Here is a 19863-nt window from a genome sequence, read left to right on the forward strand (position 1 = left end):
AGATTTAGCAGCAGGGTAGTTTTCTAATATCGAAACACCTCTTATGTGGCATTTAAATTTGTAACCTGAAAATTCTTGCACAGTGTAATATGTAAAAAAAAAAAAAAACTAATAAACGCAGAATGTTAAATTTAATAAGATTAGATTTATCGCACTACTAGCTTCCTGAACATAGCTTATATTATGGGCTAACAAAGAGCTTTTACACAGGTCATCAGTTCTCATTAAATACAGCCTGTAGAGTTCCCTGGAAGCTGAGTGACAACATGTCTCCCCAAATTTTCCAGTACTCTCCACCTTTTTCGATACCATTTGCAAATAAATTTGCATTATCGCAACAGCTGCTTGCCATTGATTTCTCGTTGGCAGAGGGCATTGGTCTTTACTGGAATTTGAGTGCCAATAAGCTTCCCCAAGGTTCAAGTTCTCTTCGCACTTATACAGTGGAGGTCTGGTCAGTGCTCACTCCTCGGTCTTTCCTTCCCTCTTGAATACTTGTCTATTTGTTCTCAGGTTTTAGGGGGGAGTAGTGATGTAATAATGGGGGATGAGGTAGGTTAGAGAATTTATAGGTATGCAGCTTCAATGTTCTTGGTTCCATTTAGCGCTTCATGTTTTGTCTGTAGCAGTTTGTCTGTTCCACGCTTGTGGTTCGTGTGTGTTAATGTTCACATTCAAGAGTTTTCCTTAATATTTCAGCTGTTTTCATTATTGTTGTTATTTGTATTTTCCAGTCATTCCTCTGATTCCAAATTTTCCGAATCTTTTTATCAAAGTTTTTCGGGATTGTTTCTAGTGCTCCTACTATTATAGGTATTATTTTGATTTTCTTCATCTTCGATAACCCTTTCCGCTCTCTGGCTAGCTCCATGTATTTGCTCCGTTTCTACTTTTCTTTGATATTCACCCTGTGGTCAGCTGGAACAGCAAAGTCTACGATTTTACAGGATTTTTCTTTCTTGTTAATTATTACGACATCTGGTATTCTTGCTTGGATAGGTTTATCAGTTTGTATATCTATGTCCCATATGACTGTGTGATTCTCCTTTTCAAGTTGCCGGCCTTTGTTTATACCACTTGTCTGTGCGTCTGAGATGCAGTTGTTTGCATAATTCCCAGAGTACTGCCGGCCCCACCTGGTAGCGCCTGTACTTGTATTCCTTTTTGGGCCAGTTTGCTGCATTCACTTACTATATGGTTTATCGTTTATTTTCTTTGTCCACAGAGTCTGCATTTACTGTTTTCTTGTGTCTTATCGATCTTTGCTTTGATGTGGTTGGTTCTTATCGAGTTATCTTGTGCTGCGGTTATCAGGGATTCAGTTTCTCGGCTTATGTGTCCTTTTCGCATCCATGTCCAAGTTTTTTCGTTATTCTCATCTGTTGTCATCTTTATGAATCTTCCGTGTAGTTGTTTTTCTTCCCATTTTTCTTTTCTCGTCGTATCCTTTGTCTCTCTGTCTTCTGTTTTGTCGATTTTCTCAATCGCTGCCATGATTTTCTTTTCCGTGTTTTGCGTTATGTATTTTTCTAGTTCTTTTTTGTGTCATGCACACAGTCTTCTATACAAACTAGCCCTCTCCCGTCCTTTTTTCTTTTCACGCATAGTCGGTCCACATCGTCCTTTGGGTGTAGTGCATTGTGCATGGTCATGATTTTCCTGGTTTTCTGATCGAGCTGTCTCAGTTCTTTGGTCCATCCTATGAACGGTTCTGATTTTTATTAGTGATACTGCTCATGTATTCATACCTTTTATTAGGTTTCTGCTAAATAATTTAGTTTCTAGAAGTTTTCTTGTTCCTCTGAGATATTCCTTTCCAATTCACTCTTTCATTGCTGTGACACCATTAAGGTGTCTCTTTCTAGAACTCCCAAGTATTTATAAGCGCCTTATTCCCCTCGGGTCTTTATTTGTGTTTGGTTTGGTAGTTCTATGCCCTCTGTTGTCTCCAGTTTTCCTTTTTTTTATAAATAGTAGTGCGAACTTTTCCATACCAAACTCCATTTGTATATCCTGGCTGAAGATCCTGATATTATTATTATTATTATTATTATTATTATTATTATTATTATTATTATTCACTAGGAGTAGTCACACAGGCCATCATCACAGTTTTCTCGTTGAGAATAACTTGTTTTATTCTCTGGAGTCTGAGCGACAACAAGTCCTCCCGGTTTTCTAGTACTCTCCACCTCTTTCGATAACCATTGCAGATGGATTTGTATTATCGTAGCATCACCTTAGCATTGATTTCTCGTTGGCGGCGACGGCCATTGATGTTCACTGGAATTTGAGTGGCAACAAGCCTCCTCAAGGTCCCAGTCGTCTCTGTACTCGTGCAGCAAAAGTATGGTTAGTGCTGTTTCTCCTCGGTCTTTCCATCCTCCTTAACCCTCCTTACTTTGGTGTGGTGTCAGTTTTTTGGACACACACACACACACAAAAAAAAAAAGTTTTCTATTTTTCGTGATTCCGTGTGACGTTCCTCTGTGTTTTACATCTGTAGCATTGTATGCGTTTCCAGTGTCTGTAGTTCATGTATATTAATCTCCGCATCAATTATTATTATCATTATTATTATTATTATTATGAGAAATATACTGAATGAATAAATGTTTTGATAAGGCTGATATTTTTTCCGAGCAGCGCAAAACATCAGTTTTTGCAGAAAAAAAGTATAACGCTCAGCAAGTATGAGTGCATTAACATTTCTATAAAATAGTGTCCATTGTATTTTAAATATAGAGCTAACCCAAATGAGATTAATCAATATGTACTAATAATTATTCAGAAAGTAATATTGTGCTACATAGTTCAATATAAATAAAATCACATTCTAAAAGACATTTATTTACTCCTTCAGTTCTGCACACAATATTCTTTTCCCCTGTTTCTTTCGAATGTTTCTTTTATATGTAATGTTTTGCTAATTTCTTTCTTCTATGAATAAGGACTGCACGTCGAAATTACTACAATTTTCTTTTCTCACGAAATATTATTATAATAATACTCGAGAACGAGTTCGAATCGAAGTGCAGTCACTCACATTCTTGCCCAGAGTTGCGAGGTCTGCATTTTTAAAGCCTATTTTAGCAAAGTTGGATTTTTTATAAACGAATGGGCTTTCAAATATTGTATTTAGCTTTCTTCAAAGCGTAACGTACAAACTAACCAATGCAGGAACAAACAGAATATCATACAGCTATTTAAACTTTGGAATACAGTTATAGTATCTGTTTTGTTAAGCCGAAAAACAGTTCAGAGCACCCTTTCCTGTCTTGACTGGACACAAAATAAGACTTCGAAATCTAGTGGACTGTTTCCTTTTCTCCTTCCTACTAAAGGGTCTTGTTTTCATTCTAAATGCGCCATTGAGCCTTGCTGTATGTTCGTAACATGCACTCCACGGTCAACAATTTCCCTTACTGTTCATCTATGCCTAAAAGTAAGCGGAGATTCGATGAGCAAAGTTTCTTTGCTAGAATGATATCGCGAGCTGCTTACCAACTGGCTATAACATGATCGTTTTCAAGTTCAATGTAAACAAGTTCTTGTTAAACCGTCTTCTTAAATGATCAGATTCTGACCAGTTTCCACCATTAGCGAGTATCATGACGTTGTATCATTCATTGACCCTTATCCTCGAGTGGCCTTTGGACTTTCATAAATGATGATCCTCTAGTATGAAATAAATAAATAAGTCCGATGCAGAAGAAATAAAGAATGATGACAGAGAAATATATAAGAAAGCTGAAATGGCGGGAAATTGGAAGCGATTATCATCGTTGAAACAAACAAAAATGAAAAATGTTTTGTCATTTTTGTGTTGTGTTTAAAGAAACAAATTATAATTTGTTATTCAAATAACATTCTCACTGTGGTTTTCATATTCAAAATCTTTGATTCGACAAGAGTAGATTGTTCTCATTATATCAACCATGACCGAATAGATATGTTTACTTTTTATGTATAGAATAACCACGATGAAACATCGGTTTCCATTAGATCATCGAAGTTAAGCATCGTTGAGCCTGGTCAGCACAAAACTGAGTAACCATTTAGGAATACCAGATGCTGTATGCATGCTCTCCGCTTATCTTGGCATTGATTCTCGTCGTCCTAAATTTCGCCTTGTTATTGTACTCAAGCAATGACAACTCAGGAGAGATGTGGTCGAGAAATTGCGCAACGGTTGCTTCACAATTCAGCTCGTGTCATCCATCATCCCTCCATGGATATGACACAAAGTCATATTAAGAATTCAAGTCACCTGGTGAGTGGAGTTAATTGGGAAAGTTCCACGAACATAGTCTCGCCCCAAAGGAGGTAGGCTCTTATTTTGTAGCCCAAAGACCAGGTAACAAAAAAAAAAACCCTATTGTACCTCCAAGGCAGAATTCTCAGCTTAAAGAGTGAGTCACTTACTAATTAGTCCGCTTAGAGGTTGAACTGTAAACTCTTTGAGTAACTGATTTTTAAAATAATTTTTTTAAACTCTTATGTCACATATATGGACGATTTTAAGTATGGATATTGGAAGTCTTTCGTTTTAGTCCTCCTCACGCCAAACAAGATACCATATCGCTTAGATGTAACGGGACAGTCTAAATGTTACATAGTCGTAGCAATTTAACTAGTACCCAATGTTGTGCATGAACGTCTTGCAAATAAACAAAAGAAAAGAAATTCGATACGAGTTAAAAGAAAAGGGCCTTTATTACCGGTCGTTTTAACACCAAGTCGCCTGATACGTATTTTCAGATAATATGGTCGCATTCCTGCTTTTTTCCCCCTAGAGTTAATTAATTTTTTTTTTTAGTCTGCAGTTATAACCAATGTGTCTATAATTCGTTACACTCTATGCGACCGTCCAAAAATCTTGTGAAAAGGTCGGGAGGAAATGAATCTTGCATATTGTTTAAAAGTTCCTGTCGAAACGCTACGTGGTTAAAAAAGACACTGCTGTGTCGACACATGCTTAAAAGTCTCCATCTCGGCCACGAGCATTTTTCCTTTCTTTTTCCTCTCTTCTTCCTTCGATCCCGCTGTGATCTCAGGCTCGCGCCACAGCTTGGTCATTTGCATACGTGACAGTGGTTTCGGTGTATAAGTATGGAGTTGAGTAGTGAAATATCAGTTTGTATAAATTTTATATTTCTAAATGCTAGTACTCTTACTGGAGCGTAAGCATCTTGTTTTCATCTTGTTTAGATGTGTTCAATTGCTACTTTGTAATATAGCATTACTGCGATGACTTTTTGCCTTTAATCGTATTGCAATTTATAACTAGTTTTCTAATCAAGAAAATACTAATGGGCTACGTGGGATTCCGCAGTTGTATCATTTATCTGTTGTACACTAGTGACATGACCATACTCTTTATTAAATATTGACGTGCCCGAGCGACAGCAAAAATCCTCGCCGAGAGAAAAGAATAATATACTATATGATTTTGTTTAATCAATCAACAAGCAATATCATTTTAAGAGTTGAAAGAAAAAAGTATTCTGTGATCCGGTGCAAATAGGTGATGACTCATGTTTAGGAGAAGGGATGTTCATAGCTTAAGGAGAGCTTACCCCGACCCCGGGATCCCGTGCTTGTCCTCGGAATCACGAGAAACCGCTCGCAAAACTCGTAGATGCAATTCGTGGAGAAACCCCCACTTTCTGAGGAGAACAATCGAAACATGCCGGAATTTGACACTGTCGTGGTTGATTGGGTAAAGGGACCACCCCGCTTCACTGCATCCCGACATATATAACCGAATGCACAGTCGAAAACGGCAGTTATTTTTGCAATTGATTTAGCTTGAAACAACTTGTGAGCCGAATTATCCCTTTTTCCCTTACCACGATGCTCCGTTTCACCGACTACGCTAAAAGAAAGAGAGAAAGCATAAAGATTAATTATCGGCTTAGAGAAGTCGTGACTTGTACGGACTCATTAACTATTGTACTGTAAAGATATATATATATATATATATATATATATATATATATATATATATATATATATTCAATTTAATCAGGAGACTAGAAAGAAAACGAGTGTGTCATTTTTCCTTATGAATTGAATTGACTTACCGCGAGAGGGCGAATTGTCGAGTTACTGTTTCTTTTCCTTAGCGTACGACCGCCCCGGGAGTCGATTCTGACGCGAGAAGAACTGACAAACACCCGAGCGCGAATGGAAGACTGACCAGTGAGATCAACGGGTTTCTGTTGCATGAAAAGGTCACATCTGGTCGCTGTTGACCAGGATAGTAACTTAAACGAGATCAGAGGTCACATAGTGCTGCAGCGCTTAAAGGAAGTCTATGACCTCTTTCTATTATATAGACATCCAGCATAACTGCAGACCTTCACGATCTTAATTGGCAAAGTGAAACAGACAAAACTATTAAAATCGTCGGGCGCTATCGCATGTCTCGCAATATTTCAATTCAATATTTTTCAATTTAAATTTATTCGGCATAGGTCAACACATTACATGTTTTGTCGTCGTTAAGAAGGGCGCTGGAAAATAGAAAAAAAATAGAAAGCAAGCAAAGAGCGAACGAGGGGTGCTGTGAATTTAGACGGTCAGAAATACAGTTGGCCAACACCTGCCTAACTTCGTTTTGAACTGATCCGTTGTTGGTCCGGTGACAACCTTCAAGAGCAGTCTATTCTAGGGCGCCGATATGCGGATGGAAAATGTAGTTTTGCGTAGGTTTAACCGAAATCCCCGATGAAATTGCTTCAAGTCGTGTCTTTACAGTCAACGTTCGGGTGCCGAGATAAATAGAAGACGCCGTAGGGAGATCGTAATGACCATGATTATGGGTAAAAAAATTAAGTGGCCGCTTAATCCTCGGCACTCCAGTAAGAAAAAAGTTCAGCCGCGGCAGACAGGTTTCGTGAGGAAGGTAACGAAAACCTCACACCTACCGGATCGCCAGCCTCTGTATTCGCCGTAGAAGCTGAATGTCACAAACCAGGTATGGAAACGACGCCTGGATGCCACATTCTAATATAATACTGCTTTTGTTCACTTATAAATGCTCTAGTCCATGTAATTGCAGATTATATTATGGAGTTTTATCGCCAAAACATTTCCAAGAGTTAATGACATGATTTTATTCAATGCACGGGCTACATGACTGCCGAGCCTGCAATATTATTGCGCCATTTTTGACGACCACAAAAGTATATTTTAGTTTTAATTTCGATATCAACTAAAAGGCAGCATCAAGGGAAATTTTAAATTATTGAGTTTGTATTGTATCTTTGCTGATCGAACGATTCCATCTTTAAAAGAAGAAATACTGGCGATAACATACGTACAAATATTAAAGAATATTAGTAACAGTTGTTTAATAATATACTGAATCATATGAGGTGAATGTCGCCCAACATATGTTCTTTGAAACATTAATTCCTCGCGCCATGCTTCTCTTAACTATACTACAGAACTGATGTCATTAAAAGTAATAATAATCAAGACTAACATATAAAGTAATCACAAAGACTGGCTACATAATCTATAAGGTCAATACAAAGTCTGAATACATAATTTAAAGAGTACCCACAGAAGCATGAATACATAACCAACTGCGTGCATTCAAATCATGGATACATAATATACAGGTTGCACACAACGTTTGGCTACAAAATCTACAGGGTGCACTCATTCTGGCTACTTAATGTACAGGGTGTCCACAAAGTCTGGACACAATCTACACCGTGCAATTCACATTTGCTGCATAATCTAACGAGTGTAGATAAAGTCTGGCTACAAAATCTACAGGGTGTACACAAAGTCAACAGGGTGTACACAAAATCAACAGATAAATATTTATACAGGGTGTACACAAAGTCTGGCTACATAATCTAAACAATGTACACACAGCCTGCCTACATAATCTACAGCGTGCATTCAACACGTAGATACCTAATCTACAGGGTGCACACAAAGTCTGGAAACAATATTTATAGCGTGCACACAACATCTGGCTAAAATTTATTGCGTGAACACAAATTCCGGATACATACTATACAAGGTGTACAAAAAGTCTGGATACATAATCTATAATTTGCACACAATCTTTGGCTACAGGATTTATGGCTGTCACACGAAGTCTAGACACATAATCTACAGGGTGCAAACAAAGTCTGACTACATTATCTTCATGGTGTACACGAAATCTGGCTACATGATCTACAGAGTGTGCACAAAGTCTGGCTTCATGTTCTAAAGAGCGTACACAAAAGTTTGGCTACATAATCTACAGCGTGCAATTCACGTCTGGCTACGTAATCTACATAATCTATAAAGTCTGGCTATATGATTTATAGCATGCTCACAAAGTCTGGATACATAATTTACAGCGTGCACACTAAGTCTGGCCAGATTATCTACAGGGTGTACACAAAGTCTGGCTACATAATTTACAGGTTGCTCACAAAGTCTAATATTTACCCTGCTAACTTGACATAGCTGGTATAAACGGTAAAAATCGCATATATTAAATGATATAAAACTATTGCGTTCAAATTCTGCTCCCGAATATTTACATAAAAATTCCAGATAACCAAATTTGACTGTTAGATGAAACAGGATTTCATTTAGAGTACAGCTAGCTTACCGGTGGTCAAGTGGGTAACAATATATGACTTAATATGTTGGCAACTACACGTGCCCCCCCCGACGTCTTTCTAGAAAGAATTCTGACTAGAGAAATATCAGGGAAACCAATAGCAACAACAGAATCTTCGAAATCATAAAATATGATGGTGATCTAGAGAATATTTTAGAAGCAAAGTAAGTCTTTCCCTTGGTGATCTCGCTTGCCTCAAAGGGATTTTGAGAGTAGAGTGATGTCGAAGAAGGGAAAACTTTTAATTAACACTTGTTACAGATCTCTCTTCAAGTAAGACGTTTTGTAATGTAGGATAAAACTTAATAGTTGATTTTTAGAGGAATTTTATTCAATTCAATGTTAGGCCAATATGTCAAGAATGCTACTACTACGGATCACACTGCAACGTTTCTTAGTTCTAGTATATGTACATACGAAGATTGGAGAATATCTTGGCTGAAAAATTTTCCATTTGCCGAACGGTCTTTTTAATTTCAGAGGGCATGTTATATAAATTGGCGCCCAAATGTTATTGTCCGGTCATATTTTTCACAAAATTTATCATCAGGAGCGATTTTTGTTGTTTTCTTTTCCTTTGAGGCTTGGTTTATTTATGTTTTTTTTTAATTGACTATAAAGGTGGGTGCAGGAGGGTTGAGGGCGAATTATTTTTATTTTATTTTTTTAATTTCGATTTTCCTATTTTATAGTTTTTTTTTTTTAGTTTAGTTTCTTGTTATTTATCAAATACTGTTATATTTGTTCCGGTGATAAATGAGATCCGGTTTAAAAAGCGGCTGCAGTTTTTTGATAAGTATGGCTTCTAGTAATTTTAGTCGTCGAGTGCAGTCATTAAGATATCGAATTTTAGTATTTTTAGTCAAGATATTTCTAATATCGGACGACTGAATGTTTTTATCGTGGGATGTTAGGTGTTGTTTTATGGCACTATTGTCAGTTAGATGATAAGTTAGTCGTCGGGAGAGTGTTGTTGTTGTTGTTTGGCCTATGTATGCGCTGTATCCGTTTTTAGATTGGTTTCAGAGACATTCTTGGAAAGAGCTTCCACAGCCAGAAAACGTCGCAGCTTATAAGAGCCACGTAAGTCAACAAACCGGAAGTCTAAGATTCGAGTTTCGCCCTCAAGTCTTAGACTTCCTGTTGTTGGCTGTCATAGCTCTTGTAAGCTGCGACATTTGTCTTATTGTTGAAATAATTTTATCTATATAAATAAATATAAATATATATATATATTATAATATATATATATATACAAGTGAACGTGTCTGTGTGTCTGTGTGTGTACATTTCCCTACGCAATAACTGTGTCAATTTTAAGTTTACAGACTCGAAATTTTATATAGAGGGTACTGAGATTTGGAAAATTTATGTGATCCGTTTTCGGCCAGAAATTCGGGTACTAAGGGGTCAAAGTTTACCATTTGACTTTTGAGAACTCTACCAAACTCCGCCGACAATTTTGGATCTAAACACTTGAATTTTAGATATAGATTCCTTGGACATGGATCTAACTTAACTTGATTAGAACCCAAAACAATAAATTTTAGAGGGTCGTAATAGGGGTCAAAATTAAAGGAATTGACCTTTTTTTGCTCAACATGAACCTCAAAACACCCGGACAATGCCGGGCTGAAATACTAGTGTATAATTATTTACTATAATAATTAAATATCTACACACACTAGTGTTTCTTCCTTTCGGGGATCTTCAGTGTAGGGTGTCCCGATTAACACCAGTCGACAGATTAGAACCCGCCGAAGAGCCAACAAGAGCCATCTTTGGCTCAATTAGCAAAGACTGTACGCATTCAGCTACCATTAACCGCATGAAATAATGTCGAATTTAAACATTTTATTTTTTTAAATGTTTTTTTACGCCAGTCACAGTGATCTAATCGTTATACGATGATCTATACATGAGCTAAATTGACCGACTTAATTCAACTGAAAGCGATAAGAAACGAGTTTCTTAAAGGGGTTGATACAATTATTTACTATAATAATTAAATTCCTACAGACATTAGTGTTTCATCTTTTTGGGAATCTTCAGTGCAGGGTTTCACGATTAACACCAGTTGTATATGGGGTTGTACACATATACGTATGCATATGTATATATATATATATATATATATATATATATATATATATATATATGAGAAAAATATATATATAGATGAGCAAAACAAAAAATGGGCCAAGAGGGAAGAAATCGATTTTTCAATAGGTTTCCATGAATTTTTTATTAATTTTAATTGAAAATTTCTATTTTGCAGATCATTATTATTATAGCATATAATAATAAGTGAAAAAATTAATCCTAAAAATAGTAAGACCGCATTTTGGCTAGGATATAAAAAACCGAATTACAGGATTAAGGCAGTCCAAAATTACATACAAGCAGATTTTTTAAGAAAAATAAATGTGAAGACATCTCTTTCTGCAGTGAAGCGAATTGGTCAAAGGTTCGAAGTCGAACGTTTGTGAAAAGGGAAATCTGGATCTCGTCGCCCTAGAGCATCAACTTTGAAGGACGACCACAAGCTTAAATTAACTGTTTTGACGGATGGAAAGAAAACTTATGTTGACTGTAGAAAAGAATTCAAAACAGGGGTTGGAAATTCTCTTTCTAGATATACAATATCTAGACGAATGAGAAAAATGGGATTTTTCTCTAAAAAGTGTGCAAAGAAGCCATTTTTATATAAGAAGAACATTAACGATAGAAAGAGATTTTTCTCGTGTTATGTCAAGAAAGATACAGACCGGTTCAGGAACGTTTTCTTGTTAGATGAATCAAGATTTTGTCTTGGTAGTGATGCTCCCGAACGGTGCAATCGAAGAACTGGAGAAAGATTTTCACCAAGTTGCATAAAAACGACAGTTAAACGCGGCAATGGAGAGATAATTGTATGGAAAACTTACTGCAGCAGGAGTTGGGAAACTTCTTAGATGTGAGAAGTCACTCAATGCAAAGGAATACATTCGAATATTAGAAACAGGACTGTTACTAAGTATCCAGAAGCTTGGAATATCCCATAACATTTTTCAATATGATAATGCCCCTGCACACACTGCTAAAGTCATAAAAAATGGTTTTCTGATAATTCAATTGATGTGATATTTTGACCAGGACAAAGCCCAATTAAAACCCAATCGAGAATAGTTGGCCCATAATATCTCGTGCATTGGCCGGAAGAACTTTTGAGAACAAAGACAAACAGTGGGAAGCTGTGCAAATGAATGGAATAGCATCTCCTCTTCAGCGTTCCACTTTGGTTGAGAGCATGTCTAAAAGGATTGATCTTTTAAAGAAATCAAAATAGAATGGGATTCCATCCTAAGCATTTATTAAAGTAAATGTCTTGATCTGTGTTATTAGTCTTGTTTAAGTTTCCTTGTTCAATTATTTTTGTCCAATATAGGTTTTAGTGCAATAAAATGTATAAAAGTTGTTTGGCCCATTTTTTTTTTTTTGCTCACGAGTATATATAACTTGCCGCTTGTCGGATCCTTTTTATGGCAACTGAGTAAGACAAGCTTCCTAACACGATAAAATAAGTATCTTAATTCACTAGCAGCTAAAGGTTGATTCATGGTTCCCGAGTAGAAGAATGCTTGCTTGCAAAACCAAAGTTTCTTTGAGTCTCACGACAGGCAGCAATTTTCTCTTTTTGCATTGATGCTTGCGTAAACATGAAACACTAGGAAACTTGTGTATATAGGTATAAAAATAGTAATATTTATTGACACAATATCATAGTTATGTAAATACGTATATGTTTGTTTATATAATTTATATATATATATATATATATATATATATATATACATATAAAATGTATACATTTTTTCATATTGACAAAATTAATTATACTCGATGAACACGCGTTTACATTTTCAGAGCATATATATCGGTAGTAAACATTTCCAAGCCAAATATATATTTACTTGTGGGGCCAGTGAAAATTGCACAGCGGACTCTTTCATATGTAATATATTGATGTTGGCATTCTGTGGATGCTCAGCGTAAATGGTGACGCCGTGATATTATTGTAACCAATTTACTATGCAAGTGAAGGGGTAGAATTTTGCTATTTATCAGGATATGTACGTCGAGAGGAGCACGAGTTCATCAGTCAGAGAGAGTCCTACGGGTTCATCAACGCACATTCCATTAAAGTAAAGTACCTATTTACTATGCCTCCCCACGGGACAGAGTTAGACACCAGGGTCGTTTTTTAACGTGGAGAAGAGGTAAAAAAATAAAAATTATCTCAGTCGTGAAGGATTTCTCCTCCACCGAAAGAGAACAAGAAAATGAAGTGCAGCATCTGAAGAACAGATGGTATTTATTTGCTCCCCCACCGAGCAAATTAAGCACAAGGCCGATTTTTAATGTGAGGAGTGAAGGGAGGGGGAAGGGAAAATGGGGACCAGCTCCCGAGAGGTGGGAAATGGGAGCTGGTTAAAGGTCAGGCATGTGGGGTTGCCCCCACATCTGGTCTTTGCTAGTCATAGCTTGCAGCATCTGCCGGAACAGACACTACACTTTGATCTTGACCAAAAGCCGTAATATTATTGTAATCAATTTGTAAAAACTGCAAAAGTATTTATCTAAGCTGGCAGGGACGCTCAGCTTAGCCCGAGCGTAAAATACGCTTAAATTTTAATATAGCTTTCTTATATATTATAGAGTCAGTTTTCTATAGATTCATATATAATGTAAAGTTGTGATATCAAAAATAAAAAAAAATATATTCATATGACTTGCGTGTCTCAACTTGAATCGAAACCGAAACAGTCAAGAAGTGTAAATGTCAACTGAACGTATTTAATATGTGGGAAGCATTTTTTTCTCTTATGTTTCATTGGCGGCTAATGATCGAGTGTTCTGTTCCATAAAATTAAATTTGCCATAGTCGCGAGTTTTCGATTTCCGTGTGTCGTTTTCAGGCGAGGGATGAATTAAAAATTGCATTTAATGAATTTATTTTAAAAAGTCGATCAAAATCGTTTAAAATCGTTAAAAGTATTTAAGAGTACCCCTCCTTTTCATATTGAGATCCATTGATGGTCGGTTTGTTTATGCAAATGAGTAGGGTTTTTTTTCTACCATTGAACGGAACGTTCGGACATTGAAAAAAAAAAAAACAACAACAAAAAAAACGGATTGCAGGAGAACAAACCGGACCGGAATTATCCTTGCTGTACAATGAAACACACACACATATATATATATATATATATATATATATATATATATATATATATATATATATATATATATATATTAGTTGCACTCTTTTTGAGTAATGAGAGGAATGGTCCCTCACAGTTGGGAGATTGTATTTCTAAATAATGCTGCTAGGAACTGATGAATCAAATTAATTCACGTTCTGCTACCAACCAATAAGAAACTAGAATTGCTCCATAAAAAATTAAACCTTTTCTTTAGCAATCTTGCATGTAGTTTCTTTTTGTCAACATGGAAGAATCTTTTGCTCTGTGGCTTCCAACTTAAGAACTATCTGAGAACCAGTCCCCCCCCCAGGACTTGTATAGAACAACTAACTATCGGAAACTGTTCTTTCTACTGTGAAACAGTCACCTCCAAGACTTGTATAAAACAACTAACAATTGGAAACTGTTCTGTCTACTGAGAGCCGGTCACCTTCAGGTCTTATATAGAACAACTAACTCTCGGAAACTGTTCTGAAAATGAACATAGCTTACAACTCAGGATATACATTGGCTTAAACATTCTGAAAATAATATTCAAGATGAGAATAATAGAAATAATTGTGCGAATAGTTTTAATAATGCAGAAAAAGAAAATGAAATAAGTTTGATGAATTATAAAAATGAAATAGGATGAAGACACCATTAAGGATATATATTAAAATTTTTAATTACCTACAAAATTTACATTTAATAATGAAAACAAATCATCAACATCAGTTTCCACGGTGGCATTTCAAGGATTTTGGTTTGGGTTTGTATTTGGAAATATTAGTTTCCAAATCCGATCGTTTTTTGTTGAAATTCTTCATAGAAAGCATCCACACTTCCACACTTCGCTGCGCATTCAAATAACGGAACGGCACAGATACACACCAGATCTCTGAATTGTGTCCAGTCCAATCGAAGAGTTAGAGGTACCTTGACCACCACCGGAATAAAGAGGACATATTATGATGCAACAATAACTGTCCGTTGTATTTGTAGAGAGAGGGTGAGAGAGAGAGAGAGAGCGAAAGAGAAAGAGAGAGATAGCGAAGGAAATAGAACGTGTATGCGTGTATTTGTGTATATTTCTCATGTGCCAGTCCAAATACCGAGTAAAATTCTTTGTGGTATTGAAATGAAAGCATATTAATCAGAAGAGAGGGTTAGGGTTCTGTGTTTCTTTTGTCTTTTAATTCAGCATGAAAAAGAAATTTAGGGTCGTCAGATGTTTTGGATTTAGTAAGGCCTTAATTTAGCCTTCCAAACAACCTTTGCATTTTTCTACCGATCGGCCAAATCTCATGAAGCGTTTGTCCTCTGTGCTCATCCCTTCGCCGTCCTCAGCTCCCCCGCGCCCGAACCTCATGAACCTTTTATCAGCTTCCTGCTCTTCAGGGTTGCGCCCAAAACGCATGAACCTCTTGTCTTCAACGCCACCGCTGCTGCTTTTTCCAAACCTCATAAATCTCTTTTCCGGATCACGCCCGAATCTCATAAACCGTTTCTCAGCTTCCTCGATATCTTCGTCATCCTCTTCGCCGCCACGTCCGAATCTCATAAAACGTTTCTCTTCTTCAAGTTCGTCTTCAGCATCAGCTGGGTTACGACCGAACCTCATGAACCTCTTCTCATCCGACTTTCCAAATCTCATGAACCTCTTCTCGGGGTCACGTCCGAATCTCATGAACCGTTTTTCGCCGAGTTTGTTCTGGGCCAGATCAGCTGGGTTGCGACCGAAGCGCATGAATCGCTTTCCAAAGCGCATGAATCTCTTCACGTCTGCGTCTTCGGTGTCTTCGACGGCGTATCTCTTCGTGATTTTGGCGGCGCTTTCGTTTTTGGGTTCTGAGCTTTCGGCATTGCTGCTGTGAGGAGCGGCATCTGTCGATCGCTTCCGTCGTACGTTGGTCTCGTCAACCTTTTGGAGGCTCTCCACTCTCTGCAGGGCTTGTTTGAGCAGGTCATCAAGCTGTGGAGCTGCTCGTCCAAAGCGAAGAAACCGTTTGTCTTCAAAGGGAAGGTCGGGAACATTTTTGCCAAATCGTAAGAAAGCATCACCGGAGAGGGCTCGACCGAATCGGATGAAACGCTTGCTTCTCATCCCATCATCAGCACCTGAACAAAAAATGAGAAAATGGAGAAAAAAAATGTCAATCAATATTTGAAAAAAAAAAAAAAAAAAAAAAAGTTTACGCATTCTTATTAAAAACAAAGCATAAAACACAATTTGTTACTGAATTTTTTAGATCAGGATTCCTAATTCGAATTGTTTAGATTATGCGGACTATTGTTCTCATCTTCAGTGTTTACTTTCACAATGTTTTGACCGATCTAACCTCCGACCTGCTTCAGGCTTATCTTATTTAACTCGGGACTTTGCACAGAATTTAGAACAGAACCTTCAATTTAATACATTGCAAGTCCGCAAAGGTCCATGACGTAACGGATAAAGTACTTCGTAAAATTCAGTTGTAATTTACATTCTTCCGAAGCTATAAAGTTCAATCGTCTGTACGTTCAATACTCAGGATACGATTACGAATTATATAGAGTCTCTACCCGATCATGACTGACGGAACGAGAGCATTCTACCCCATGGATTAAATAAAAAGTTCCGTTCGGAATTCTGTGCAGATTCCCAAATTTGATAGAAATATTCCCGATTTCAATAAAATAGACCTGAAGAAGATCAGAGGATACATCGGCCGGAACGTTGAAAAATGACCCTCAAGATGAGAACAGACATCTTAATAATCGAAATGATACGAATTATTATTTGAAACAGGATATCAGTATATATGATAACCAGATTTCAAATAGTGTGCTGTAAAAAAACGTGCTATAAACGTGACTGTTCTGTATATTGCGACTGCTACCCTCACCTAAAAAAGAAAAAAAAAACAGGCATAACATTTTGGGGTTTTACTGGGTTCTACATTTCCAGTCAATCAGTAAATACCGTTTTATTATATAACACTTTACGCTCATCATTTCAAAAAAATTTTTTGAAAGAGGATTTTCATCAAATTTATTTCAACGGATGTTCTGTATTGTATTACGTCGGTGCAAAAATGTTTGCTTATTTTTAGAATGGGCATTTAAAACCATTGTAATTTATTTCATGCATATTGTTATTAATTAAAAATATTACCATGATTGATTTATTACTTTTTTTAAAATGAATTTTTTTTAAAGCAAGATTCATTCATATTTTTCTGTAATATACTCACTCTGAAAAAGACCTTTTTTGATCAACAGAAAAGGAGTTATCACCCATCATGATTATGCGCATTTTCAAACAGTACTACTGGTAAAAGATCTAAGAAGAATTTAGTTAGGAATTTTTGTCCCATCCTGCATATTCTCCTGGCCTAGTCCCTTCGGATTATCATTTTGTTCGATGATTACAAAACGATTTTAGACAATCGTAGATTTAACATGAGTTAAATATAAACCCTGAGTATCGCTTTATTGCAGGTCAATATATTTTAAATTGCTATGAAACGCAGTGAAATGAAATCTGGTTCACAGGAAGAGCATAATAACGTGCCTTATTTTCTTGATTTTTATGCAATTTGAACAAATATTCTGAAAATTATGCGAATTTTTCTATATTCTGGTAATTTTAAACGTGTATCACTTTATTACAGGTCTCCCAAAATGCATAGACCTCGATTGACAGCTATGAAAAAAAAGGTGTTGTTGTAGGCATTGCAGAATGTTTATCTCTCTATATCTAGCCAAGGAACTTGGAAGAGATTTAAGAACATTGTCTTCATTCGTTGAAAATACAGACATCAAACAAGGAAAAACAAAAACATAAGAAAGTCAGTTTCTGCTCGTAATGTTAGAAAAATTCACCGTCAACTTATCAAGTAGCCGGGCCGACAGCAGTGCTGCTATATTTGACAAGGCTGGAATACCTTCCTTATTCAGGAAGACACGTTGTAATGTTTTAAACAAAATTGCAAGAAACATTAAGGCTATAGTAAAACCTGTTTTAAACCAAACTCATAAGGAAAGCGTTTGGTTTGGGCTCAGAAATACATGAAAACTAGCTTGGAAAATGTTCTTTTCACTGATGACCCTTGATAAATCAGATGGATGGGACAGAATTTTGAGCCCACTTGGATTCCCTAACTCTCATCGATTCCGCCATCAACACGGAGATGGGGGTATCATGTTTTGGGCTGGAATAATCTGCGATGAACTAATTGGACCATTTCGAGTGCCAGTAGGTGTCAAACTGACAAACCAGACTTACATTTTATTTTTAAATGAATATTTGTCACTACAGCTTGATGACCTTCTATTGGCGCGTTACCGCAAATCGATTTTTATACATGACAATGCGCCATCCAACTCAGCCAAGGCTACGACATCCTTCCTTTAGTCATCAGACATTAGTAGAGAAAATATGACACGGTTACTTTGTTCTCCAGGTATAAACCCAATTGAGCAGTTCTGGTCAATAATAAAGATGGAAGTTTATGAAGGAGGTGTTCAATTTTCGTAGAAGATGAACTTTGGAGGAAGATTTTGGAAGTTTGTTATAGCATTATATCATCTCAAACCCGCCGATTGCCATCATCAGATGTCAAGAGGCTATTCAAAATTATTTTGAAGAATGGGAGTTATGTTGATAAATAAATATTTCCTTAAACAAAATAATGTGAAATTCGTTTTTGTTTTTGGTTAATATTGTTACTGGATATGTTCTTTATTTTATATAAATTGAAAAATGAAGTTATATTGTTTTATTACTGAAAATACACATTTTTAGACACTTGCAATAGAGTGATACACACTTAAAATTTACAGAAAATAGAAAAAATAGCATAACATTCAAAATATTTGTGTAAATTCCACAAAAATCAGGGAAATAAGGCACCTTGTTATGCTCTTCCAGTGTTATATCAAATTTCATTTCTCTACATTTCCTAGCAATTTCAAAATTAAAAAAAAAAATATTGACCTGTAATAAAGCGGCACACAGGGTTTACATTTCGCATACAAACCTAAAGATTATTACAAGCGAGTCATTTATAAGCTCGTTGACAGATGGAATCAATTTTCAGAGGGTAAAGCTCGTTAATGTCATGAATAAAGACTAAAAAAAACAACACTTTTTCATTTTCAGGATGAATTTAAAATTAACAAATAAATTTTGTATCGCGTCCTAAGATAGATTCCCTTTGCCACATATTCGTAGGAGTTTCTTAGAGCACCCTTTTTCTGTCTAAGCAGGGCATAAAACCGACTTCAAAATCTAGTTGGCGATGTCCTTTTCTCTACTTTGCTAACATTTTTTCTCACAGAACAGACGTTGTAGATCTATCTCTGCTCCATCGTTATTTTCATAGTAGGTGCTCGACTGAGTTTCCATCTATGGGCCCTCCATAAAACATTCACAGCAAACACTCGCCTAGCTACAACCACTATCAGCACATCTCCCGTTATCTCTATCTATGCTTCAAACAAAACCGAAACTCCATCAGTAAAGCTTTTTTTTTAAATAACAGCACGTCTGAAGAAGACAATGCCGCGTAACTGCTTCCCAGATAACTGTAACATGGTCGTTTTCAAGTCCAACGTAACCGGGTCATTGATAAGCCGCTCTCTTAAATAAATAAAATCCTATCCAATTTCCACCACAATCGATCATCACGGTGTTGTTCCACCTGGCATTCATTAACACTTGTCCTTGAGTGGCCTCCGGGCCTTGATAAGCTATAAAAAACACACATATATATATATATATTATATTATATTATATATGACGAAGGTCGTTTAATCCTACGCGGTGCATTCAATAAATTTCCAGATTATTTTTTTGAGTTCTGTTTCACTTCTATCTCTTTCAATATATAGTATAAATTGACTTATTAATACAAACATGATCGCCTACATGGCTGCATACATGTTTCAGTTGCAATTTCATCTCATAATGGCTGAAATACTGTTTATATAAAGAGTTTATCTGAGGATTTC

The 19863-nt window shown here is 36.4% G+C and overlaps 1 protein-coding gene across 1 annotated transcript in view; it reads right to left on the reverse strand.

Moving 5' to 3' along the window:
• Positions 1-14529: 14529 nt before the first annotated feature.
• LOC145259200 (FMRFamide-related neuropeptides-like) overlaps positions 14530-19863 on the reverse strand; it is a 117183-nt gene continuing 111849 nt past the window's right edge. Inside the window, exon 3 of the mRNA XM_080117029.1 lies at positions 14530-15987. Within this exon, the coding sequence (XP_079973155.1) occupies positions 15125-15987 (863 nt within the window). The 3' untranslated portion in view covers positions 14530-15124. The remainder of the gene's footprint in view (positions 15988-19863) is intronic.

This window comes from Euprymna scolopes, chromosome 34 (assembly GCF_053919585.1).
Source record: "Euprymna scolopes isolate OS-2025 chromosome 34, ASM5391958v1, whole genome shotgun sequence".
NCBI lineage: Eukaryota > Metazoa > Mollusca > Cephalopoda > Sepiida > Sepiolidae > Euprymna > Euprymna scolopes.